Here is a 26031-nt window from a genome sequence, read left to right on the forward strand (position 1 = left end):
GAATCAGTCAAAGCTAAGCAGGTGTTATTTCTAACAATGTCATGCTGACCATAAGTTTTCTTATAAATCAAACTTATCAGTAAGTACTGACCTATTAATTTCAAAATAAGGATTTGCTCTGGTCTGCTTAAACTAATCTAACAGTATAATTGTAGCCTACTGCTCTTTAACTGTAACCATTGGAAATTGGGCACTGACCCCTAATGGCCTGAATCCTGAATCTCATAAGGATTGTCCTTCTATTAAAAGCCACATATCATCATGATCATCTAAGTATAATATCTGTGCACAGTAAGAACTGGTAGAGTGAAAAAGAGAATGCCTACCCTTCATTATGTGGACTTCTTCCCACAAAGGGTGTGTTCACATTACTGCCTTAAGAGCGCAGTGAAGTTGTTTTTCTCCAGGTGCGTTTCACAGCTCTTTCCCCTCTAGCTGTTCACATCAGCACAGCTTCAATTCCTGTTTGTGTGCAAACCAAGGGGTGTTGATGGGGTGGAGATGTCTCCACCCTATTCAAAGGTGTTTACATCTAGTTATTGTATATTTTCATTGTACATTCATTTTATTGTACATTTTCAATAGCATAGGTATTTTTGAAACATTACTTTTAAAACACAAAAGAAAAACTCACCTCTGTTACTTGTGTTTCGAATGATTTTCAGGAGAAAGCAAGTAACCTGGCCAGGAAACATATTTATCCTCCAAGCTGCTCCTGGCTAAACAGCACTACTTCATCCATCTCTTCCACACCAACTCTAGGTATCCCAAGCCGCTCTTCTCTACCTTTGATGCCTGCTGAAGCCTACTCTCCACTTCCTCTCTTTGGTCAAGATTTGGCCTCCTCCTCCAATGCTAAGGTAGAACCAATCTACTCTGACCTTCATTCTGCCCCTTCACATGCCCCTTTCCAACTTCAAGTCAACTCTAGGGGTAGGCTGGGGGCGCCGGATCGGCACGGGGGTGCTGCACGGCAAAGCCGCGTGGAAACCACACTGCGCCCGCCCACCAGCCGCTGGAAGAAACGGGCCGGGGGCACCGGAGCGATCCGCGCACCACGGTGCCCAACTTGCTTAAGACGGCCCTGCTTCAAGTTATCTCCCCTTATGCACCAGCTCCTTCCTTTGAGTATCCAAACACACCATTTCCCCTGTTCTCAAAAAAGAACACATTTCTAGACTCATTGTCCCTTCTCCAAGTACTACTCTTTCCCCCTTTATCTCTAAACTTCTGGACTGTGCTGCTTACTCCTATATAACAACAATCTTTCCTCCAATTCTACTTTTGACCATCTCCAATCTGGCTCTCACCTCTCTCCACTGAACTACCCTCATGAAAATCACGGATGACCTCCTCACTGCCAGATCTATGAGCCTCTTCTCTGTACTTATTTCCTTGACCTTTCTGCCATGTTTGATAGCTAATAGTTCCTTCCTGTTAGATTCCTATTATGCCCTGGGGATCCTTGCTGCTGTCCCCCGTTGGCTCTCTTCCTGTCTAATCACATTTACAGTGTCTCCGTACACTGCTTTCCCTCTTGTTGTTGGGATTCCTCAGGCTTGGCTCCCTACTATTCTTTCTCACCATACTTTGTCCTTCGGCAAGCGTACCACTTTTCCATGACTTTCAGTATCATCTATAAATTGATGACACTCAGCTCCATCCCTGATCCATCCCTCTCATCCAATTCTCCACCTGCCTCTCTAGTGTTTCTGTGTAATCTACTCTGGTATTACCTTGGACTTTTAAATCTAATCAGAAACCCCTTAAAACCAGAATCTAGGCAAGTATTTTGTAACATAGGAGAGAACATACGATTTAAAGAAACCTCTATTTCCTGTTATTTCAGTACACTACTGACATTCTTAATGCATCTGACCCTAAGGACATAAGACCATCTCCTCACAACTATAAGGGTTTGTAAACCAAGACAAGGACCTTCTTGGTTTTCCTCCCCCTCCCCCTTGATTTACTGAAGCTTGGTATAAATGAGGCAAGTGTCTTCACAGTACGCTTATATAGAGAAATATTGCTTCCTTGCTTTTGACCATAAATGTTCTCATGGCACAATACACGAAAAGAGGCCTCTTTCTAACAGTCTACCGTTGTGTATAGAAGCAGCTGGTGTATAATCCCAAAGCACATTGAAGATAAAAATTAAATCTGGTGATCAACTTGATTGGTATGCTGCAAAAATACATTTCAGTTTGTTTTGTGCACAGCTGGCAATCGATAGAATTTTATTTAGACAAACATATTTACTAGTAACATAAGACACAGGTGCCATCCCACAAACCTGTTTTCCTTTTTAATATAGCTGATAAACCATAGCAGATTGAACTAAAATATCACAAATGAGTAAAACGAAACACAACTGTAAACTTTTGCACTGGATGTATTGCATTAATCTTCCAGTTACGGTAAGTTTAAATGTTAAGCCAGGAATATGGCAACTACATTTGCAAGAGCTGCAGCAATATTAATTAGAGGAGGTAGCAGATGCATTGTCAAATCTGAAAAGCATAGGCTTACTGTGGCCGTAAACATTTCTAGGAGCCTGGAGTTATAAATATCTGAAGATGTCCTAAGTGGAGTGAGAGAACCAGGTGAAGTTATGTGAACTTAATTAAAGCAATAGTAACATTTAGTATGTTTACTCGACACATTTAAATGAAACACAACAGAATATATTAGAAAATTTAAGTTTTAAAAATGCTAGGTGTGCATATTCACCATTTTGCTAACAACCTCCCTCTATGCCTAAATTTTAGTACTCTTAGGTCATACAGGAATTTAAGTAGTCAGTCAGTGGAAATATCCACTTAAATATATTTAAGTGTGCAAAATGTTTCAAAATGATTTGTACACAATTTGTGTAAACACCCTGATTTTTAATAAAGAGTTTCCATCCCTCTATACAGCGTCTTTATATATTGGCTATAATGGTTTCTTACTACATTGGCTATTTGCAATACTAGTAGTTAAGGCCCCTTGCTATATACAGTTTCTCAGTAGTGCAACAAAAATAGTCTTTAATATCTTGATTAATATAGCAGACATATTTCAGAGTTTCAATACAGCAAAATTTCATAATATCTTGAAAATATACACATTTGTACAATTCATAAGAAAAACAAAGTTTAAAAAATATTTATGGCGACTGGTCTCTTGTGGTTCCTAGTAACTGGTTCTGCAATTCTGTCTTCACAATTAAGTTTTGCTGTTTTATACCATTATGCAGTAGAAACACTTTCATGACTTCATCCAGTAACTGAACAATCCCAAAATGCAGCAAAGGCATACGTATAGTTTTCATAGTGCACTTTCACCTCATTGAAGTAAAGGTTGCTCCTAGTAGAAATTTTTCCACTTCAATGTGAAGCAGATGGATTTTAGTGGCTGAATTAAACAGTCTGGCGGTCTAATCCTCTCCTGCCAAAGACAGTTCTCAGAAGAGATGTCCTTTTGGAAACAGTACATAGTTCAGGATTACTTGAAGGGCTTCTTAGCCAACACACACTACATGTACACACACACTTGTCCTCCAGGAATGTCAGTGCAGCTGTAATAAATAAGCATCCACATCCTTAAAAAGAGAGAGATAAATAAATTAATTCAAAGAGCCATTCACTGCACAAAGTAGGGCTAGAATCTAAGAAGAGGCAACCACTGACTGTTTGAATTGATGCAGCCAAATAACATTTGCTTTTGGACAAAAATGTCACTTCTGAAGATTCTCTTTTACACATTCGATATTGCTAGAATTTAATGAAAGTGTTTTACATGAATATCTCACCTTGCTCACAGAAAGCCATATGAACAGCAGTGTACCCCACCCCACTGCAGGCGCCACCCCAAGAATCTGAAATGTTACATGGGAATTGTTGCTCTAGGGTGAGATGTTGGACTATTCACAGTTCCCCTGTACAAACCGCCCCTTGCTTCTTCCAGCAATAGATGCTATGCTAAAGCACATATCTTGGGAAATCCTTCCCTTCTGCACATGGATTATCCCTTCTAGAATTGTTCCAAGCCCCTGAGCAAGTGCAATTGAAAGAGAGAAAAGTGCATCTTTTGTTTCTGTGTCCTCCCCTTTGGAGAGCGCGAGCGCGAGCGCGATACAAGCCCTCTCTTCAGGCATTACTGACAAAGGTTAAGTTACCATGCAGGGAGTAGGGGGAGACCAGAGAGTATACTCTAGCTCTGCCTTCCTTGTTGATGTCAACCTTGTGATATAACCCTGGAAAGCTGGAGGGGGCACCAAGAATGGCAATGAGGGGCCAAGGCTAGTGCACTTGTCCCCATTGCCCCCTCATATGTGGCAACTTAATAACACCTGAAGAAGTCTGCAGGAAGGAGGAGCTCCAGTAATGCGTGGGCAAGGATAAGATTCTTTCCTCCTCAACCATGCATGTTTCTTTCATGAGAGCTGGTGCAGAATCAGCGCTAGGAAGCTGAGATAAAACCAGAAAGTCTCTGGTTTGAATTTCACCTGTACAATGAGCTCACTAAGCCGATTAAGTACTTCACACTTGCTCTCAGCCCTCTATCTGCAATATAGACATAATACTACAACTGCTTCTCACAGGGCTATGGCAAGGTTGACAAGATAATGTGAAGCCCTTGGAGCACTTGGAATTGCTTCAAGGATTGTTATGATTATGTCTTCTCTTCCTTTTCATTTGAGCCATATACACGGCTCCCTCCTCTAATAGGAAGGAAAGCAATTGATACTTCTGCAGCTGGTCCAGAATAAAAGAAAACAAGGATCAGGCTGATGATCAAGCAAAAGAGCTAAGGGATAAGAAATGGTTACCAAGCAAAGACTGAGGAGCAGACCCACAATAAAGAATAAGCCAAAGTTATTCAATCTAACTTACTAATGGGCTACTTTAAAAGTGACAAAGACTGAGGAGAGCGAGAGCAGTTTGATGAAAGTCACCCCAACATTTTGCAGGCCCGTCACATTAACTAAACAAAGAGAAATAGTTGGTTGCTGTTTACATAGAGAAATCAGACTTCCAAATGCTTAGACCATTAGGTCGTCGTGACCGACTCTGGGGTTGCGGCACTTATCTCGCATTATTGGCCGAGGGAGCCGGCGTACAGTGGCCAGGTCATGTGGCCAGCATGACAAAGCCGCTTCTGGCGAACCAGAGCAGCACACGGAAAAGCCGTTTATCTTCCCACTGTAGTGGTACCTATTTATCTACTTGCACTTTGACGTGCTTCCAACTGCTAGGTTGGCTTAGTAGCACCCCACAAAATAAATCAGCTCACTACAGCTTAAGTGTAATGGAGGCAGTATAACATTGAGACCACAAAGGAACACCACAAACACATTACCTTTGCTATATTACCCGTATATCCTGGAACCAAAGTAAGATGATTTTCTTGCTTCCACAATCCACTTAATTGTGTCTTTAAAATCTGAATATTTCTATGAAAGAAGGACAGATACATGGAATTATATTTTGGGCATCCCTAAAATTGAGCACCCCTTTACCATGGTAGTTTTTCCACCTTCAGTTCAGGAAATTAAAAATACATATAGGTAAAAACTAAAAATATTTTTTTAAAGATTAGGGGGGTGGGAATCTTAGTCTAAGGAGAAAGTTCTCCCAATTTTTATGGATAGAACTGTCAGTCAATAGAGAAAGCAAAATGTAATGAAACATCCTGGGAGAAAAAGAATCTCAAACTATATTGTTTAATTTGATTGATTTCAGTGCTGCTCCAAGCAATTTGACCCCAAAAATCTAGTTCTGACCTGGGAACAGGAGGGTACATTGTAGTGATTTAAAAAACATGCAAAAAATGTTTCAGGCACTCGATTTTTTTTTAATGATTTCCTCAATAACCCAGTTGTTAAAATTATTGCTAGTGCTTTGATTAGGGCTTTATCTTTCAAATAATCACCCTAAAAGCATTTAGACGCCCCCCCCATCAAACCACATTATCTACATCTGCAATTGAGATGTGGGGTATTTTAAATATTGTCTGGTAGTTTGATTCTACATATATTATTTAAGGAAATAAAAAAAAGTTTTAAAGAAACCAACTGAATATACTGAGAAACATATTCTCCTTTATCATGCTAAACTATCATATTCAGTTGGAAGCTTCTTGCATTTCTGATCCATACTCATGAACACGTTAGTAGTGATTAACAGATTTAAACTATACTACATACTTCTTATACATTTGATATAATTTTTCCTGTCATAGCTTCCGCTAAAGAATGCTAAGTTTGAAGAAGTTCTGAGATGATCCTATTAGAGATACTATGTCTCCTCAGAGAACCAGTTTTCCTGAAAGCTGAATGGCATGTTAAAGCAGTTTAAGTCTATAGTGTGGATATGTCCTTAGACATATTTTCATTTAGTCCATGGATTACTCTATTTTCAAAAATAAACTTGTTAAACTAGGTTTTCAATGTGTGTGTGTGTGTGTGTGGAATATAGCAAAATAGGTTTAAAGCATTCAAAGACAGTGAAGTATCATTGTCTTTTTGCAACAACAGCCAATTTTAAGCAGTTACCTAATAGTTACAAAACCATATTTTTCTTCTGAAACACAATTTGCCAAATTCTTTCAACATTTTATTAAAAGAAGATTTGAGATGAAACTAAACTCTTCTCTTTTACAAAGCCTCAGTTGTGTATTAAAGCTAAAGTATTTTATGTTTGTAAACTGCAATGGGGCTCATTTGAGGGCCATAAGGTAGCATATAAATATTTTTATAAAGACAAACAAATTCAATATTTGGGGCCCTTCCAGTGATGCCCACCCAATTGTGCAATGGATTTCTGCTTGCGTGATGGGACGTACCCTTCCTCTCTCTCCCCTATACCCTGCTGGTGAACCCTCCAAATCTGGTCCAGAAGAAGGGAAGAGAAGGGGAAATCACACTACATGATCTGTAGATGTCTTGACATCATCTTCTCTGAACAATGACTGCCACTCTACTGCAGTTTTCTGCTATAAACCATGCTTGGAGTTTGACATTTTAAGAATAATGCTTATGGTATATTGTGGGTATTATATTAAACAAAGCATTTCCAGGTACTATGGCTGTTTCAACAATTGCTAATCTGCAAAGCCATGGAATGTTCTGCAACTGTAAAGCAAAAAACAGAGTGAATTTTAAAAAAAACATGAAATGTAAGTCACATTAACTGCCATACTGTCATGAACTTTAAAAAGCGTAACTTACCCATCCTCTATTTTTTCTGCATGGGCAGAAAGGTCTGGCCACCACCTCTTAATAACAGCTTGGAGCCAATTTAAGCCAACGATCACATATCTGAAATGATTTTATTTTGTATTACAAAAAATGCTGCAGAGGAGTTTAAACCCAAGAAGACAGAAAATTCATTTGCAAAATGTTCCTCCATAGAAACAGGAGGGAAATGGAATTAAGAAAGCTGTTACTGAAGGAACTTTCCACAATATGTGAATAAGTGCCACAGGCATTTTCTCCTCATAAGCAAAGTAGAAGGGTTTTGCTTCATATACAAGATCCAACTGATCACTTTATGTGGGGATACTTGGAAGGAATTTTGTTCTGGATCGCTTTGGCTAGCTACCTGAGGGTCTCATATTTTGTGCATCTTTCTATGTAAACGGGATTAAGCAAAATGAACCCATTGCTTGATTAAGAGCTACAGGTGGCAACCTTTTTGCACATGTCAACTTCCGATGCATGGGTCCTTTTAGGCCCGGAAGAGGGTGGGACAGGGGTATAACAGGGCTGGGCAGGCTTGTGCACACTCTACCGACATGCACAGGGACCAGGAACGGAATCGCTGTGCAAAATTATCGCTGCCTATACTTTCTGAAGTGTGATGAGCACATACAACACAACTATTTTCAGCATGTTACAAGCAGAAAATATGCAATCAAGATGATGGTAGTTGAAAGAGTATGCATGCACATGGATAATAGTGTTTTAGATTGATTAGCCTTGCATATCATTTTATAGTAAGTCTTAAATCAATTTACCATATAAATACAATAAATCATAATGAAAATGTATAAACAAATACACAATATCAATACAGTAACAATGATAAAACCACATCAAAGCCTGGATTTAAGTAACTGTAACATCAATATAATCTGACCTGCATGGGACTTTAATAACGGTGAAAACCAGTGCTTTGAACTGAGCTCAGAAGCTACTGTAGTTGGAAGTCAATGCAGTTGGGCCAAAACAGATGCTCTAGGTTTACGCCTTCCTAGGCCTTCCTATGTTTTTGTTAACAGTCTGGGCACTGCATTTCAAACAGTCCTCAAAGGAAGCCCCACATACAACACATTGCAGTAATCCAGCCTAGACCAGAATGTAGACAGCTGGAGTAAAGGTATCTCCATCCAGAAAAGGTCCTAGCTGGACAACAGCCAAAGTTGGTGAACGATACTCTATCCCATGGATGTCACCTGGGCTTCTAGTAGCAATGTTGGATCTAAGAATACCCTCAAGCTGTGGACCTGCTCCTTCAGGGAGTGAGAGATGCCACTCAGAACAGGATCCACTTCACTCATCCAGTCAGAGGAATCAACTTGCAGTGTCTCAATCTTGTCTCGAATGAGCTTCAGCTTATTGGCTCTCGCCTAGTCCATTACTGAGGCCAGACAGCATATCCACTGCCACACCTACTCGAGCTATAAAGGAAAAACAGTGTTGCGTGCAATCAGCATAGTGATGGCAGCACACTCTAAAACTCTGGATAATTCCCACTCAGCTGTATCCTAAAGATGCCAAATAGAATGGATTAAAAGACTGAACCCTACAGAGCTCTACACAGGAGACTCTTGACCATGACATTTTTATGGAGTTGGCCATCCAGATAGGAGTGGAACCACTGCAAAACAGTGCCTCCAGCTCCCATCCTGGCTAGGCACTCTAGAACAATGTCATTGTCAAGAATACCGGAGGAAGAGACGTATCAGTAGGAACAGACTCCCCACCCTGTCTTTCTCCCAACACAGGCCATCATATAGGGTGACCAAGGCAGTCTCAGTACTGAAGCCCACGGGCCCCTTAGCACAAAGAGGGCTTAAAAATTGGAGCAGCTAGTGAAAGAAGATTAACATTTACTTTGTCAGCATCTATGAAGAGAATTATATTTTAAAACTTACTCTTCGAATTTGCTCTTAAGCAGTAATCTAACTATTGGTAGAAGGTCTACACAGCAGCCCACGGAAATATATGGTTTTTCTTCCTGTAAACTGAAATAAGATAATGTCAGTATACATAAACTTGCTCTTATAAATCTGAGCTCCACAAACCCCTACCCCTAGGTGTATTTTTACCTGCTGGTAAGAACAGGAAGGCAGTCTACCACTACACCCAGATCTTGTATCCTGGAAACATCAGTAAAAAAATGTACACTATTAGACACAGCTCTATGTAATTCTTCTAGACTTGAGACTTTTAAGCTCAATAATTCATGAGCCAGCACATGCATTTAAATACAGAAGACTAAGAATAGCTGCAATAAAAAAAGAAAAGAAAAAAGATGACATGCATGCAAACTTTACACAGCATCTGTATTCGAGTCCAACAAGTTTTAGAGTCCTGCTGTCTCCTTTCAGTGGATACTTGCAAAAGTAGTACATGGGCCACTGAGGTGAATGGGAGGTCTGTGCATGATTTCTACATTCCCATCCAGCCCTCTGCCTCTGAGGGAGTGGGAATCCTCCACATACAAGCACTGAAACCATTGTGGACTGGATTATACCAGTGACACTTTTCATATTTACCTTATTAAATAGGCTACGAGCTCGCTTATACTTCTTCTCCTCCAGAAAGTTAAAGCTACATTCAACCGGAGGTTTCTACTGAAGAGAACCTGTGCCATAGTATCATGATCTTCTGAAACCTAGAGACATGGGAACAATTTAGCCACTATTAACCAACAACTGTCAACCTAAACTGTTTGTATCCTGCTGGTTCTCATTAAAGCTATCATGCACAGTTCCTTACAGGCTATCTGACCAACATTTTAAAATACAATGGTTACAAAATCCAAGCCCTACAAAACAACTAAGATTGGAAGTAATCCAGCATTCTTAAGATTCCAGTTTTTCATTTTAAAACAAGTATCACGTAACATTTAACTTGCCTCTGAAAAAAATCCACTGTACTTTGATGATGGACTTTCTGTTTGAGAGCGGCCAGAATCACTGGAGTTTAGTAAGAAAGTACGACCGTCAGCAGGCAGTTTTGCTGGCAGATCAGCTGCACATGCCAGTTCATTTTCCTTATTTGCCATGTCACGGCTCTTGACTTTAGGGAGCTGTTTCTTTCTGAAACAAGGCTTTGGAGTATAATAGTGAGCTTTTCTTCTGCAATATACTACTTTGAACAGAGGATGGGGGCTGGTCAAAGTTTGCCCAACAGTTGTTCTGCAATACCAAACAATGACTTTAGTATCTAGTCAAAATCATAATGTATAGTGCATGCTATGTTATGATATTTTGCAGTAAAATTTTATTTACCATAGTAGCATCCTGCATTTTTTATGAACTGACACAATTTAAACCTGCAATCTGACTTACATGGGAAACACTTTTATCAATTACTTTGGTAATGTGAGTGTCAGGATCTGAACAATCTTTAATGTATCATTATGCTGATGCAAAATGGGCACTGGATAGTGGTGCAGGGGGTATTAAACACTGCATTAACTCATTTACTAGAAAGCCAAAGATACTGGTCCAGTTCACACATAATGCTAACGCAAACCATGGCTAAACGCAAACATGCAAGTATGTGAAAACTGTGGCTGCTCTGCCCCTCCCCAAGTCATTCTGCTGTTACATAACCCAGAGCTAAGCCATGGGTTTGTGGTTTGCTTTGCTCCAGACAAACCAAGTGGTAACTCACAAACAAACCCGAATTACCGCTAAACTAACTTCTAAGAAACTGGGCTAAAAGATGCTCATTCAATATTCTTCACTGATAATCGGAAAGGGGACTTGTCTAAATTGATCAGTTGTAGAATTCTGTCTCCAAGATTAAGAGAAGCAGCTCTTACCTGCCTGTGGAAGAAGCCAAAAGTTTTGCAGATTTCTTACCCTAGATATAAACAGCATATAACCAAGAATGAAAAAACCTACTATTTTCTATGTGTCTGATTTTCTTTTTTCCCCCACCTTGTTTCAATTGCTGTATACAACAAGCATTTGGGGAAAATACATTTATTTTTGTTGCCGCAGAGCAAAACCACTAATGGCTGCTCTGAGCATCTAGCTGAAGGACATGATATTGTGACACCCAAGGCAAGAGGTGGGATTATGACATCAGAGAAAACTTTGTACTACAACCTGTGTTATAATGTCAGTCTTTACTAATAAAATGTTGGGGGGAAAGTACACTTGATTGCCAGGGTCTTAGATAAGTCTGCCAACAGCTTGAGAATGTAATATTGTTGAGGATGGTTTCTCCAGCACACCAAGTGAGCTATTATCTGTCATATTATCAATATGGTGATAGTGAGACTGCTCAGCATTTGAATGTTCTAACATTTGATATTCTGACTCATCGGGACTCCCCAGAGAAAGGTAAGGTATCAATACGAACCACTTTTCTGAACCACTTTTCTGTTGCTACCTTTGGTGTTATAAATTAAAAAGGCATTTTCACTTGCAGTTCTTTTGGTCGTGGAGAGTATGGCTTTGGAAGAAAATGATTTCTCATGTTTTAACTGTGTTGCTATCAAACATGTAGAATTCATCACCTATCCCCATTGCTGTTAACTTGTTTAGGCTCATTTTTGTGCTTTTCACATTTTACCCCAAATGTGGAAAGCTTCCTTCTTCAACTGACTGCACAATCACAATCACGCTCACACAGACTCAAAATAACGTAAGAGTGCAATAGATGGATGGGTTACAAGGAGGGATGCAGAAGGAAAAAGAAGCAATTTGTCAAGCAGATCTTAACCTGCAGGTTCAGTTATAAAGAAGGACTCGTGCTAATGCAACACTACTTGGAAAATTAGTGAGAACACCTTCCCCATTTTGAAATGGGTGGATAGGTGGATCTATCAGAATATTTCTAGAAATTAGCAGCCATTTTCTGTATTTGCCTCTTCTGGATGCCCTAAGCATGTTCTTTAGAAGCCCATCATTTCATTCTATTTAGAAACATAGCTAGTGAATAGTAAATCATAAAGAGACAATATTTATGAAGGCTGTCAACCACACCCCCTTCATAATGGCATCTGGTTTGGCTAAAGAGATTCTTATACAGGTTGTCAGTGATGTGGAGCAGCAAGTTTTCCAGTGCTTATTTTTTCTCATGGAAATTTTTTCTATTTTATAAATTCATTGGTAACAATGAATGGATGCCAGTTTAATATACAATATTCGGCAGCCTTGACTGTTTTAATGTTTTTTTTCTCTTTCTTTACTAAATACAAATAAAATAAACAGGTTAAATTATATAAATCTCTAGGGCAGCCTTTCTCAACCTTGGGTCCTCCAATGTTGTTTAAGTACAACTCCCATCATCCCTAGCTAGCAGGACCAGTGGTCAAGTATGATGGGAATTGTAGTTCAACAACTAGGAACCCATAGCTGCCAAGTTATCCCTTTTTTAAAGGGATTTTCCATTATGCTGAATAGGCTTCCTCACGAGAAAAGGGAAAACTTGGCAGCTATGGGAACCCATGGTTGAGAAAGGCTGTTCTAAGGCACCTGTAAATTTCCCAATGCAAGGCTGATTTTTTTTTTAAAAATAGAACAGTTATACATGTTTTATAATTGTAATAGTTTTATTTGTTTTTATAAACTGTAAATAAAAAAGCAACTGGAGCTACTGGGTATCTGTAGCTCTTGCTGATTATAATATTGGAACTAATGACCCTTTACAGCTCTGAATGGGAGGTCACTCACAACACACTCACAACACAAAACACAACAATAGAACTAGCTGTGTATGTCTTGCATTAGAAAACTTGTTATGTGATCTAGATGAAAACGTAAAAGCTTACCTCCTTCATGTTCTCATTAATGGAATAAGAACTCCTTTTTCTAGGGAGATCAACAGGACGACCGTCACTATACAATAGCATTCGTTTTCTAACATTTTGGGCTTCAGTTGCCATAATATCCAAAATCCCTGGTTTTCAAGACAAAGGTAAAGTTAATTTTCATTCTTAACATTATCTGTCAATCCCACAGTAATCTGAATGAGATTTAATGAAGACATTACTGTACTTATTTAGCGCATTAGATGCAATCTACAGGGAAGTCTATAAAACTGTATCAGCTGTAAGTGATAAGTACTAAACTAATACATGCCCTGGGGATACTAGGATAGAGATTTTAAAAAACCTCATCATTGATATGGTCCAATAAGGACACCTGAAGTTTCTGCACTGTTTATTATTATTTAAATATTTATACAGCACACTTTCAAAAAAACACAGCAAGGTGCTGTACAACATGGAATATTCACACAATTAATATTCAAAATATGTCAATGCACATTGGTTAATTCAGTCTGAAGATCTGCTAACACCTAATGCCAATCTCATTGCTGCCATCATTTTTATTTTATTTTTTAATTTTCAAAGGGATCCATCTGGATACATACTATTATCTGCCATAGGCTATACAGTGCTAACTTTCTAACTAAGCGCCTGACGGTTTCTTCTCTTCAGCACTGGCTTACAACTCCTCAGTTAATAAATAACATTAATATAAATTGGTTTCAGAAACATAAGAACCACAGACAATTTGAAGTCTAGCATAAAGGCCATTAAGTTTGGTATTTTATTTTTAATAAATAAACATGAAATAAAATTAGTTAGTGATTTGTGGCCCGCATTTCATAAGCTTTTGTTTCCTTCTCTCAAAATAATCCCTGGGAATACTTATAAATCAATTTCAGATCTGCACAACCAACCTCTGGAGCCTAAGGTAGCAGCATACTATGGAGGGCAATGTTCCATTGCAAAGATGCTTTGTGCAGAGTCTATAAATAGGTAATCAGCTCTTCAGTCTTACTGGACTGAAGTAGAGCTGCTGCTTCCTTAAAAATGCTTTTTCAGAACAAGTGCATAGGTAAAGAAAAGAGGAAAGTAGAAATTCATGTCAATGTAATACCTTTTTCTGAATGTTAATATCCATGCAGCAGTAACAGAAGTACTAACCTTCTGGTTTACCTATCCTGACCATTTTATTGCATAGAATATCACAATGTGACACAGTCTAGTTCAGCCTTCTACATAAGTTACTAACTTGCAAAAATGTTATTAGCCTGCTGGGGGCTGGCTGGAAAGATGCACAACATTTCTAAGCCAGGTGGAAAAGAGAGCTGGAGTGTTTCATCTCTCTTCCATCAGCCTACTCACTTGCCTGAATGGAATTCCTGGTCACCAACAGCAGCTACCAAACTAGTGCTCAAATACTAGAGTGAGGGCATAACCCAGTGAATATGTAAAGAAATCTTTAAAATACCAACAAATATTACAATAAAATAGTTACTAGGTACTGCTTTGGATTTGTTTGAATATCTAAGCTATAAGTGTACAGTGGTACCTTGGTTTACAAACTTAATCCGTTCCGGAAGTCCGTTCTTAAACCAAAACCGTTCTTAAACCGAGGCGCGCTTTCCCCAACGAGGCCTCCAACCCCTGGTGTCCTTCCACCTTTCGGCTTCCATTTGTAGACAGAGGTAAAGTTCACTAACCGGAACACTACTTTCAGTTTTGCGGAGTTCTTATACCAAATAGTTCAGGGGCCACCAAACTTACCGCGTTTTGGGCCAGTGCCTGCAGCGGCGATCGCGTGGTGGGCTGGAGGGCAGGGGAGTGAGTGCTCATACGTGTGTGCACATGCTATTTTCGGCGCACCTCCGGGTCGCAGGAGCACCAGAAATAGCTTGTGTGCATGTGCACGGGCCTCCTCCGACCTGGAAGTGCGCCGGAAATGACGTTTGCGCATGCACGCAAGCTATTTCCAGTGCTCCTGCGACCCGGAAGTGGGCAGCCCTGCCGCGCTGGTAAGAGCGGGTGGCAGCAGCAGGCAGCGGGGGGTGCTGTGGGCCGGATAAATGAGTCCTTTGGGCTGTATCCGGCCCCTGGGCCATAGTTTGGGGATGCCTGGAATAGTTCGTACACAGGGCTGTTCTTAAACCGAGGTACCACTGTACTGCATTTTAGATATCATCAAATATTTCAGTTCAAGCACTTTTGGCTCTTGGAAAACATTTGAGATATTTACATGGTTCTTAAAGTCAACACAGGGCATTTCGTCATCTTGCACAATAGGTTGCAGATTCTGTAGCTACCAATACCGCTTTATATCCTGAAGGACCAATCTTATTTTGAATATAGCTGTTTTGGGCAAGTGCAGTTTTGCATGAAACAGCTATATTAGAAATAAAAACATACGGTACATATATACAGTACTGTACTGTGGATGTCTTCAGCAGCCACCAACAGAAATAGGGATGCTCATCCTCTGAGCTAAATGGAAACAAAATGGCTACTGTAGTTTGTGCTCAGGCAAGGAGCAAACAGAAGTACAGTGGTACCTCTACTTACAAATTTAATGCGTTCCGAACACACATTTGTAAGTCGAAAAAATTTGTACGTCGAATCCCATAGGAATGCATTGGGGGAAAAAATCGTAAGTAGAAGCAACCCTTTCTAAAAATTCGTAAGTAGAAAAAATCCTATCTAAACCACATCCAGGAGCTCAATTCGTAAGTAGAAACATTCGTAAGTAGAGGTACCACTGTAGGTGGTGTGGCAATAGAGAAAGAACCCATCACCACACATGCAAAGAACCAGCCACAAAAAAGTATGCTTCAGCATGCACAGCATTCAGGCAATTGTGCATTTTTTATGTTTGATAATTGCAGATCAGGAAAACTTGGATTACTATAGGTTGGCAATTGGCATTTGGACAAGGATTGCATACGTTTGGACAAGGATTGCCAAGAAAAACAAGTAGCTCTGAATCCACATTAAACTTCAGCTGCCACATGGATGGGCCCCTCAAGCATTTGTTAGTTTTGTTTTTCCAGATATAACTCAAACTAATCAGATCCTAATAAATTTAGAGCACTGGAAATTAGTATCACATCAATTAACTACCATCCCCAGGCATACGTTGCAATGAGATTAGATTTTTTTTCTATTTCAAATTTTAATACGACTTATAAAGATAGGAGCAAAAGCTGAAAAGGGAACTATTGTGCTCAAGGCAATTTGCACTCCTACTAATGCTGAGGAAATAAAACAATAAATGTAACAGTTACGTTTGAAGCTTGACTACTTCTAATATGGTAAGCATGACCATGAATTGATTTTTTTGTTCACCCCACCATTTTTACAGCTGCAATTGTTAAAGGTAAAGGGACCCCTGACCGTTAGGTCCAGTCGCGGACAACCCTGGGGTTGTGGCGCTCATCTTGTTTTACTGGCTGAGGGAGCCGGTGTACAGCTTCCAGGTCATGTGGCCAGCATGACTAAGCCGCAGCGCACGGAAACGCTGTTTACCTTCCCGCCGGAGCGGTACCTAATTATCTACTTGCACTTTGATGTGCTTTCAAACTGCTAGGTTGGCAGGAGCAGGGACTGAGCAACGGGAGCTCACCCATCCCGGGGATTCGAACCACTGACCTTCTGATCGGCAAGCCATAGGCTCTGTGGTTTAGACCACAGCACCACCAGCATCCTGTTACACCACTGTAATTTGGTAAAATTGCAAAGATTATAAGTTTGATATCTAATAGCAGCTCTCAGGATGTGGTTGATGTGCTTGTATACAAAAGGCACCTCATAATGCAAAAATGTTGCTTTTAAGTGACTGTATTACTTCAACAGCAGAAATTGGAACCAAACCTGTATTTTTGGTAAAGTATAAGTCTTGGTAGCACGTGTGCTGGTTGCTTGTTGTTTTCCCCAAATCAGAAAAATCCTGAATACTTTACAACGACAGTGCACTTCTGTGTAGGTCTTCTCAATTGATGTCCCACTGAGTTCAATGGGATTTACTCATGTGAAGTGTGTATAAGATTGCAGCCTAAATTAAATTCAGAGCTGTTCACTCCCTCTAAATCTGTGTCTCTTTCAAAACAAAACCTTAATTATCTTAATTAGCAAATTAAAAGTTGTCCAGCCAAAATCCTCAGCTCAGCTGAAATTATCAGTTATTATCACATGAGTAATCTACTGTAGTACCAATCAGCCTTTTCCCAACTGAACCCTATGCCCATCAAATTAGTTCTCAGAGATGGAATTCTGACACTCCTTTCTTGTTAGCAATTCAGCTTCATAAATAAATAGCTCCAGTTCCTAGAAGAGCAATCCTAGTTTGTAGCACATGGTGAAAATCATATCTACATTAAGCCTATAGCAGCCTTCAAAAGATAACAATATGCAGTTTTCTAGAGCTTGGAGCAGACATACAGTATTAGAAAACCTCGTCCTTGAGTTTATTTCAATGGGGGGGGGGGAGACACCTCTCTGGCTCATGGACCAAATATCATCCTCCAGTTCTCTCTATCAAGCTCTTGAGCAGGCTTCTTCAACCTTGGCCCTCCAGATGTTTTTGGCCTACAACTCCCATGATCCGTAGAGCTAGCAGGACCAGTGGTCAGGGATGATGGGAATTGTAGTCTCAAAACCTCTGGAGGGCTGAGGTTGAGGAAGCCTGCTCTTGAGACTCTCTCAAGCACAAATCCCTCACTGGCCCTGTTCACTCGCGCCTTCCTCACATGCTTCTGCCTGCCTGGAATGTGCTCCTGAACCATGATATTGTATCTTGTTTGCCAGGGTAGCAGTGTGTATGTAGACATGTATGTAACTTTGGACTATTGTGTAGTTGAATTGTAGGCTTTGTACAGAACTATGTCACATTCGTTGCTCTGACCATTTTTTTCCTCTAGCCTTGTCCATGCAGCCCCCAGAATGTCGCCTGTGAGGAAATGTGGCTCCTGGGCTGAAAAGGGTTCCCTACCTCTGACTTACTTCCTCTTCCCTTCCAATCCCTTTCCTTTTGGGTTGTGCTTTTTTAGATAGCTTCAGTTTGATCTGTAATCCACATGGTTCTCTCCCCCCCCCCCCGGTCAGCCAATCAAGGGGGTACTCTGCCAATTTCACAGCTAACTATGGTTAACACTACTTGTATAACTACAGCGGGCACCAAGCCAAAGTTGGCAAACTCTTTGAAGTCTGCAATGATCAGTGGCCTGGTTTACACATAACACAAAACCATAATTAAATGCCTCCTTCCCAAACCTGGTACCATCTGGGTGTTTCAGACTAAAAAACATGCATAATCTCTGACCACTGGACATTTTGGTCGGGACTAATTGTAGACGAAAACATCTAGAAGGCTCTGATTTGGGGAAGGCTGGTTTAGTACTGTGTGTTCAAGCCTTGGGCTTGTGCATTTTTCCCTTTACCCTCCCTTATCACACTTTCGGGAAGGAGATCAAAAGCATCCATTTCTGTTTTGAGCTAATCACAGCTTTTAAGGTCCCGACAGAACCCAGACAAATTGTACTTAGTGTTAACTATGCTTTACTCTAACAAGTCAGGTTCATTAACCACAATGCTGGCTCATTTCAATAAACTACAGGCAACACTAACCACAATTATTCTGTGACAGGCAAGTGCAAGAAGATGGGTAAAGTGCTGCGATTATCCACAAGACTGTCTATATGCAATGCACATAGTAACACTTTTAAAATAATTGATCAGGCAGCATTATATCTTAAGGGTTTCAAAATTTAACAAAATAGACAGTCCTCAGAAGAGAGACTTTTTGCAGTGCACTTTCATGCTGTGCATCTTTTCCTATTACCATCAGACATCTGAAGCCCAGGTTCTCCTCCTTTTGGTAGATATATACAGGTCTTCTGCACCAAAACTGAAGGAAAGGGAAGGTCAAGAGAAGCACTAACGTATCAGTAAGCAACTTCTGGAAGTCAGGAAAAAGGTGCTGCTTTCTATGTCATCTTAAAAATAAATAAAAATCAATTTTGAAAAGGTTTTTTTTTCTTGGCCTGTTTTAAGCTAATGCCAAAGGCAGACTTGCTCCCTAAATGCAATTTTTTTGAAAATATGGACCTTTTAAAAATACAATCACTTGCCGCCCAAAATTATATAGTCAACCAAAAACTTTGCCATGTGACCGCATGAAACTTAAACACTGTGAGCAGCTTGTAAGTTGGACAACCTATGTCTGCTTTGTAGGGTGCATCAAAAGGAGAAAAAAGAGCTAAGGAGGTTTGTGGGCTTAAGTACTTCTAAAATAAGTGAAAGTAATAAAAATGAAAAGGATAAAAAAACACAGATAAACAGCAAAATTACTCCTTATGCTTTCCATTATGTTCAGGGAAGTTTTTAATGCTTAATGCTGTATTGTGTTTTAATATTTGGTTGGGAGCCACCCAGAGTGCATGGGGAAACCCAGCCAGATGGGCAGGATATAAATAAATTATTATTATTATTACTCCAAAATCCATTTATTTATCAAATGAGATAATCCACTGAATGTCAAGAATTTGTGGTAACACATTGTTTTCAGTATGGTACTTTACCACAGAATTAAAAACCTTCTGAGAAAAATGTTAGCATCCTTATGCCACAATGATCAGTACCCCATTAAACCTGACAGTGCAAGATTTATGCTTGCATAGTGGGACTTACCCCTCTCCCTCCCCATCTGCAGCCCCTAAATCTTTAATGGGTTCCCCCCTAACCATTGAAAATAGATTTGGGGAGGGCACAGGGAGCACATAGAGCAGGCATGGCCAAACCTGGCCCTCCAGATGTTTGGAGACTACAATTCCCATCATCCCTGACCACTGGTCCTGTTAGCTAGGGATGGTGGGAGTTGTAGTCCCAAAACATCTGGAGGGATGAAACAGGGAAGTCTTATTGTGTAAGACGTAGTCATTGTACTGACAGGATGGTCACTTAGTGCTACACTGGATACAAGCCATAGGATATTCAGCTGTGCTGTAGCACTTTTTAAAATATTTCATGGTAAGAGAGGGATGAGTATTAATTATCATTTCTTTAGTGGGTCAGATGAAGATCTTGTTAACCATGTGATGATATACTGATTACTGTGCATAAGGACATGTATGTTTACTCAGAATAAGGTCCTTTCTATTTAATGAGGCTTACTCTTGGGTAAATGTGTACAGAATTACACACCTATTAATTTGATCAACCACTTTTAAATTGTCTCTCTTCAGGCACAATGATACTAGTGGCTACCCCCTCAGCATAGCAAACCATGCATTCTTGCACAGGTAAACTGGAGGGGGTGCATGCCCTCATGAACTACTTGGAACGGGCACCCCCAAACTCAGCCCTCCATATGTTTTGGGACTACAACTCCCACTATCCCTAGCTAACAGAACCAGTGGTCAGGGATGATGACAATTGTAGTCCCAAAACATCTGAAGGGCTGAGTTTGGGGATGCCTGACTTGGAAGGATAGATTACAAAATGTAAAATACACTGAAAAAGAATAAAAAAATTCCTTCAGTAGCACCTTAAAGACCAACTAAGTTTTTATTTTGGTATGAGCTTTCGTGTGCATGCACACTTCTTCAGATCATGCACACGAAAGCTCATACCAAAATAAAAACTTAGTTGGTCTTTAAGGTGCTACTGAAGGAATTTTTTTATTTTACTTCGATCCAGACCAACACGGCTACCTACCTGTAACTGAAAAAGAAAGTACTGTATGTTAGATTCTGCACACAAAGGTTAGAATGCTATGGTTGTTGTTGTTTAGTCGTGTCCGACTCTTTGTGACCCCATGGACCATCTATGGCAACATAATAATAATGTGAACTGCAGCAAAATGTTAAGATTCTTAGGTACTGGTAGAATTAGCAAGGTCCAGCGAACTAAGTTGGAGGAGTGAAACTACCTGGATGTGAAACAGGTTCAAGTTCTCCTGTTAACAGAAAGTGGCTTTGAGGACAGCCCCTGGCTATGTTTCTATTGCTCCACCTGCTAAGAGGTTGGAATACATAGGCACCTTGCATATAAAGTTTTAGGGAACTATCATCCACTGCCCCACTTGCCTGACTGCATTGTCTGTAACCTTATATGATTTACTTGCATTTCCACCTCATCATCTCCACCCCAATACACTCTTCCCCCTTGTGCTACACCTCTCCCCTCCACCAAATCAAAGAAGGCGGCACAAGGCACAGTGAGCTCTTGCACTATTTTACACTGCATGACACTATTGGCAGGTATTTGTTGTGTTGCATATTGGCCTCATGATGCCATCCTTCTGTTAAATAGGGACATCCCTTAAAATTAAGTCGCAAAGTCATTTCTTCAAACAGCTCTGAGTTACCCAAGGGTTCCCCACCAGCAAAAACACTAATATCACCTGGTGAATTAAGAGCTAAAAGGCATTGGTGCGAGTATTGTCCTGCATAATATAGAACAATAGAGGAACCCCATTTTAGGAGACAATCACACTATACACAATGAGAGTACTGGCACTGCAGTTCATGGAAGACATCATAGTTCAGGGGCAGCACATCCGCTCTGCATGCAGATTAAATTCCTAAGCATCTCAAGGTAGCTCTGAGAAACCTCTACCCCAAATCTTAGAGAGTCGCACTGCCCATCAGCATAGACAACACTGAAGTTAGAAGGACCAATAGTCTGTCCACAGGTTTCTTAAGGCCCCCATTCTAAGCACGGTTACTCAGAACCTAATTCCGTCCAGCCCAACAGGGCTTGTAAGAGTGCACAGGCATGCAACCTTAAACATGTGGTACGTCCAGAATAAAGTCACTGGTGTAAATACAGGAGGGAAGGGAGCCTGAAAGAAAACCGTGTGTGTGTGTGTGTGTGTATGTGATCCTTCTGTCTCCCGAATTTGGTGCTTAAAGAATAGTGCACCTCAATTTCTTAAAATAGTTTTACAGCGCATACTCACGAGCTGGGTGTGTGTGTGTAAATGGGGGTAAAGGTAAAGGTAAAGGGACCCCTGACCATTAGGTCCAGTCGTGACCGACTCTGGGGTTGCGCGCTCATCTCGCATTATTGGCCGAGGGAGCCGGCGTATAGCTTCCGGTCATGTGGCCAGCATGACAAAGCTGCTTCTGGCAAACCAGAGCAGCACATGGAAACACCGTTTACCTTCCCGCTGTAGCGGTTCCTATTTATCTACTTGCATTTTGACGTGCTTTCGAACTGCTAGGTTGGCAGGAGCTGGGACCAAGCAACGGGAGCTCACCCCGTCACAGGGATTCGAACCGCCGACCTTCTGATCAGCAAGCCCTAGGCTCAGTGATTTAACCACAGCGCCACCTGGGTCCCAATTGTGGGGGATCCAACACAAATGCAGCCTCGTCAACAGGCAGCATGACAGTGGGTGGCTCGCAGACAGGTAGAAACTAGTAGCCAGCCTCACCCCCGCCCATTAGCACTCCTCCCAACAGCAGCAGAGAGGGAGGTGGGCCTTCCCTGCCCCGGGCGAATGAAAGGAAACTACATATAAAGCGAGGAAGAAGAAGAGCGCCCGGGCGAGGGGGAAGGGGCGGCGGCACTCTCTCCCTGCGGCCCCAGCTGCTGCTTCGCACCTGACCCGGGCCTGCGTGCACGAGCAGGGAGGATGAAGAAGAGGAACGCCTGGGTGGGACGGCCCGGCAGCCACCGCCGGCTCCGGGGCCAGGGCCGAGCGGGCGACCGCTAGCTCACCTGCGAGTGCTGCTCATGGTCCAGACGCCGCGGGTTCTGCTGCTGGACGGGCCTCAAATGGGAGCCGCCGGGCGCGGCGGCGGCGGAGTCCTAGCGCCGGGGCCCACTCGGCGTAGCGAGCGCCATTCAAACGCCGCCGCAGTGCACGCTGGGACCGGGAAGTCCGGACAGGCGGGCCTGTGAGGGAGGCGCCGTCACCCGCAGCGCTCCTCCCTCCCCGGCTGACTCGCGCTCCGGTCACGTGCAGCGCACACGCGGCGGGCCGGGGGACTTGGCCGCAGTCGAGGCGCGCTGGGCTTCTCGGGCTCTGCAAGCGCGGAGATGGGGGAGGCACGGCAGCAGGCTAAAGGAGTCAATAACGCGACTGCCTTGTTTGGCGACGAGGATAGCCGCCCGCCCGTGGGGAACCCTGAGGCAACTGCCTCAGGCGCTGCCGCCGCCACCGGAAAAGTGGCAGGGAGTTCCGGGGACCTCTGGTGAGATCTCGCCGCTGCCGCCTCCTCTCACTTCTCCAGCGACTGGGGTGGGAGGCACCTGCAGTGGTGCTGAGAAGCTCCTCCACTGGATGCCGGTCCAACAGCAGGACCTGCAGCCAGGGGAGGACTTCTGGCTTTCAAAAGTTCGGTGGCGCCCTGTGCGAAAGCCAAAAATTGCCCCCACCCCTCTCGCCTTCCACTCTAAGTCACAGTTGCGGCACCTTCCCATTCTGCCTCAAGCAGCAAAATGAATTGTGCCACCCCTGCGGTCACCACCTCCCTTCCAAGGTTGCTACGTACATACTGACTTTCGTTAGCCAAAGGCAGCCTCCCTCTCTGGTCAACAGGCGTTTTGCTCTGTGGAGCTGTAGGAGCATCAAGTGGCTGTTTGAAGGAGCTCCTGAGCATCTTTGAGATTTCCCCGGCCAGCCTCCTGTGTAATCAGTCCTTCACGTTGTCCGTGAAGCTTGCTCCGCCTCAGTCTTGCTTTCGTGCTCATGTGCTCTTTACCTTACAGGCAAATAGTCAGAAAGTCGTCATACCCCAGGGCTTTCAGTGCTCACTGCTTCTTCTCTAGATCCTACTGTTCAGGCATCACAAGTTCATTATACAGCACAGTCAACAGGATATTCTGTATGGTTACTCTCAGAAGTATGTCCCAAGTTAGCATCCATTTGCCTCTGGAGATAATGGAAGAGTGCGCCTTTGAGAGTAAAATCAAACTGTTGGAGAGTTATAGTGCCTGCTGTGAATGTAGAGACCGATATGGGAGAGACATGTTTTGTTGTGGTTGGGGCAGATGAAGGTATCCGGTTGTGCTGATGCAGGTGTACCGGTACCATGGTTTTTCTTCTTTCTGTGCTCCCAGTGGTCATTCCTCAATAATCCTGTATGCATAGAACTGTAACTGTAAGTGCTTTAAGAATAAACTGGACTTATTTTGGGGTGGGAGAACTTATTTTGTTCTCTCACTGTGTGTGCTAGTCTTGTGATGTTGCATCTGCATGTGATATTGTAAGGTAACATATGTATCATCAAGTTGCTATGTAGTGTCATGAGGTGATGCAATTCCTCTGGTGACAAAACATCCTGAAAAGTAATTTGTTGTATTTGTGAACAATGGGCATACTATCCATGTGAGGAGACCCAGAGCTTACAGGACGTCACTTCCCTGAGCTGTTAACCCTGTAAGCTCTGGGTCTCCTCATAATCCATAGATTTCCAGGTATTCAAAACTAGTACAGAATCCAGTGAAAAGGCTTCCTTTATGGTATTTCTAGACAATGGGACTCAGTCCCTGTACACTTAATGTCAGGTAACACCCCATAGTCACAGAGTGATTTCATTTCAGAATCAGTTTTACCTGTGCTGTGGGCAAGATCATGGTACCTAACCAGGTGATCAGGATAATGTAGCTCTTGTGTTACAGAAGGAAACTTCAAATTAGAGTGCAACTTAAATACTGTTTGCACAAAGGTTTGGGGCTTGGCTACCAAATGGTGGTATTCAGGACAATCCAAACTACAGCAATGAGTCATAGTGAAGACAAGTAATCTGGGGCTGCCAGCAGGCCTTGCAGTGGTGGTGGCAAAAGCAGCAGCGGCTGCCTGCCAGGCCATGTGGCAACATGAGGCAGAAGCAGAAGCAGCCTGCCAGGCCATGTCATGGTGGCAGGAAACAGCAGCAGAAGCACAAGCTCAGGTTGTATAGAAGGGTATCATAAAAAGACAACAATCTCCGCGTCCCTCATTCTGAGAAGAATGAATCCAGAGTAAGTGACTGGAATTCCTGGCATCTCGCACCACTTGGAGATTGGGGTGGTGTGCAACAATATTATGGGTACACTCTCTTAAAAAATTGGAAAGTTTGCAAAAATGAACAAACAAATAAAATGTACTTTATTATTATTTTTAAAAAAAACCATGCTTTGAATTTAGCCATAATGCTAAGCATACAGATAAATCAGGATACCATACTGTATTGCAAGCATTTATTTTAGCAGAAAAGTTCACATGGCCTTGCATTTATCATTTAGTTCTCAGGGTAACAGAGTAGAACTGGTTTATTTAGTTGGGACTGCCAGTACGTATAATTAACACTCCCCCCCCCATAATAACCCTTGTAATGAGATGCCTTAGAAAATGATTTGTAGCACCATTAAGTGACAAGAGTGCTGTGATGTTTGCTTTGCTTAGATGTCAAAATATTTATTTTGTCCTCTTGGATTAAATATTGAAACTCATATTGACAAATTTTAAATATTTACAAGTTAGCACAAGTTTTAATTAAAATTAAAGCCTGATGCATTCAAGTGTTCTTTCTTCGATGTTCTTTGTGCCTATCCCAAATCTATCCCAAAACACACAAGCCCACAGTATTTTACTGTAATGTATGGTTCTATTAGGCAGGAGGGTGATGGATGCCTTTAATTAGATAAGCATGAGAGCAATTTCCATGCCGGGGCACTGGAGTGCATGGAGTATATATAACATGCTTTGTAGGAGCCAAAATATTTGAGGGGGGCCACACACACAACCCCGTTGGTGGGCATTGCCATTCAAATGTTGTGCATGCACCGTGTCGTGTGATCATGGGTCTTAACTGCCCCCCCCCACCAATATTTTATTCATGTTGGCACATTGGCTGCAGGAGCTTCCCGCATGAAATATACTCGGAGTCAAGAGTGAATTTCATGCTCTTTATTCAGCTCATAGTCATCAAGGAGAAGAAGAGAAGAATGGCTCTTTTCCCAAAACCATCTGCTTATATACATTATTTACACAATGGGCCTTGCGTGATTGGCTACTTCAGGGATACAATCAGGGCCAATCAGGTTG

At 41.8% G+C, this 26031-nt stretch overlaps 1 protein-coding gene across 3 annotated transcripts; it reads right to left on the minus strand.

The window, feature by feature from the left end:
• Positions 1 to 2270: 2270 nt before the first annotated feature.
• Positions 2271 to 22872, minus strand: KATNBL1 (katanin regulatory subunit B1 like 1). Of its 3 annotated transcripts, XM_035110855.2 has the most exons (10): positions 22719 to 22871; positions 13005 to 13132; positions 11046 to 11086; positions 10131 to 10413; positions 9769 to 9887; positions 9319 to 9369; positions 9145 to 9234; positions 7217 to 7306; positions 5347 to 5440; positions 2271 to 3586 (listed from the first exon to the last, which is right to left on the minus strand). In XM_035110855.2, the coding sequence occupies exons 2-10, from the start codon at positions 13116 to 13118 to the stop codon at positions 3554 to 3556; spliced, it is 915 nt and encodes a 304-aa protein (XP_034966746.2). In that variant the 5' UTR covers positions 13119 to 13132; positions 22719 to 22871; the 3' UTR covers positions 2271 to 3553. The 3 variants fall into 3 exon arrangements, with proteins under 3 accessions (XP_034966746.2, XP_034966729.2, XP_034966756.2); XM_035110838.2 differs by lacking the exon at positions 2271 to 3586 and having other exon boundaries at positions 3595 to 5440; positions 22719 to 22872; XM_035110865.2 differs by lacking the exons at positions 2271 to 3586; positions 5347 to 5440 and adding an exon at positions 6448 to 7120.
• Positions 22873 to 26031: the final 3159 nt, after the last annotated feature.

Source organism: Zootoca vivipara, chromosome 1 (assembly GCF_963506605.1).
Source record: "Zootoca vivipara chromosome 1, rZooViv1.1, whole genome shotgun sequence".
Classification (NCBI taxonomy): Eukaryota; Metazoa; Chordata; class Lepidosauria; order Squamata; family Lacertidae; genus Zootoca; species Zootoca vivipara.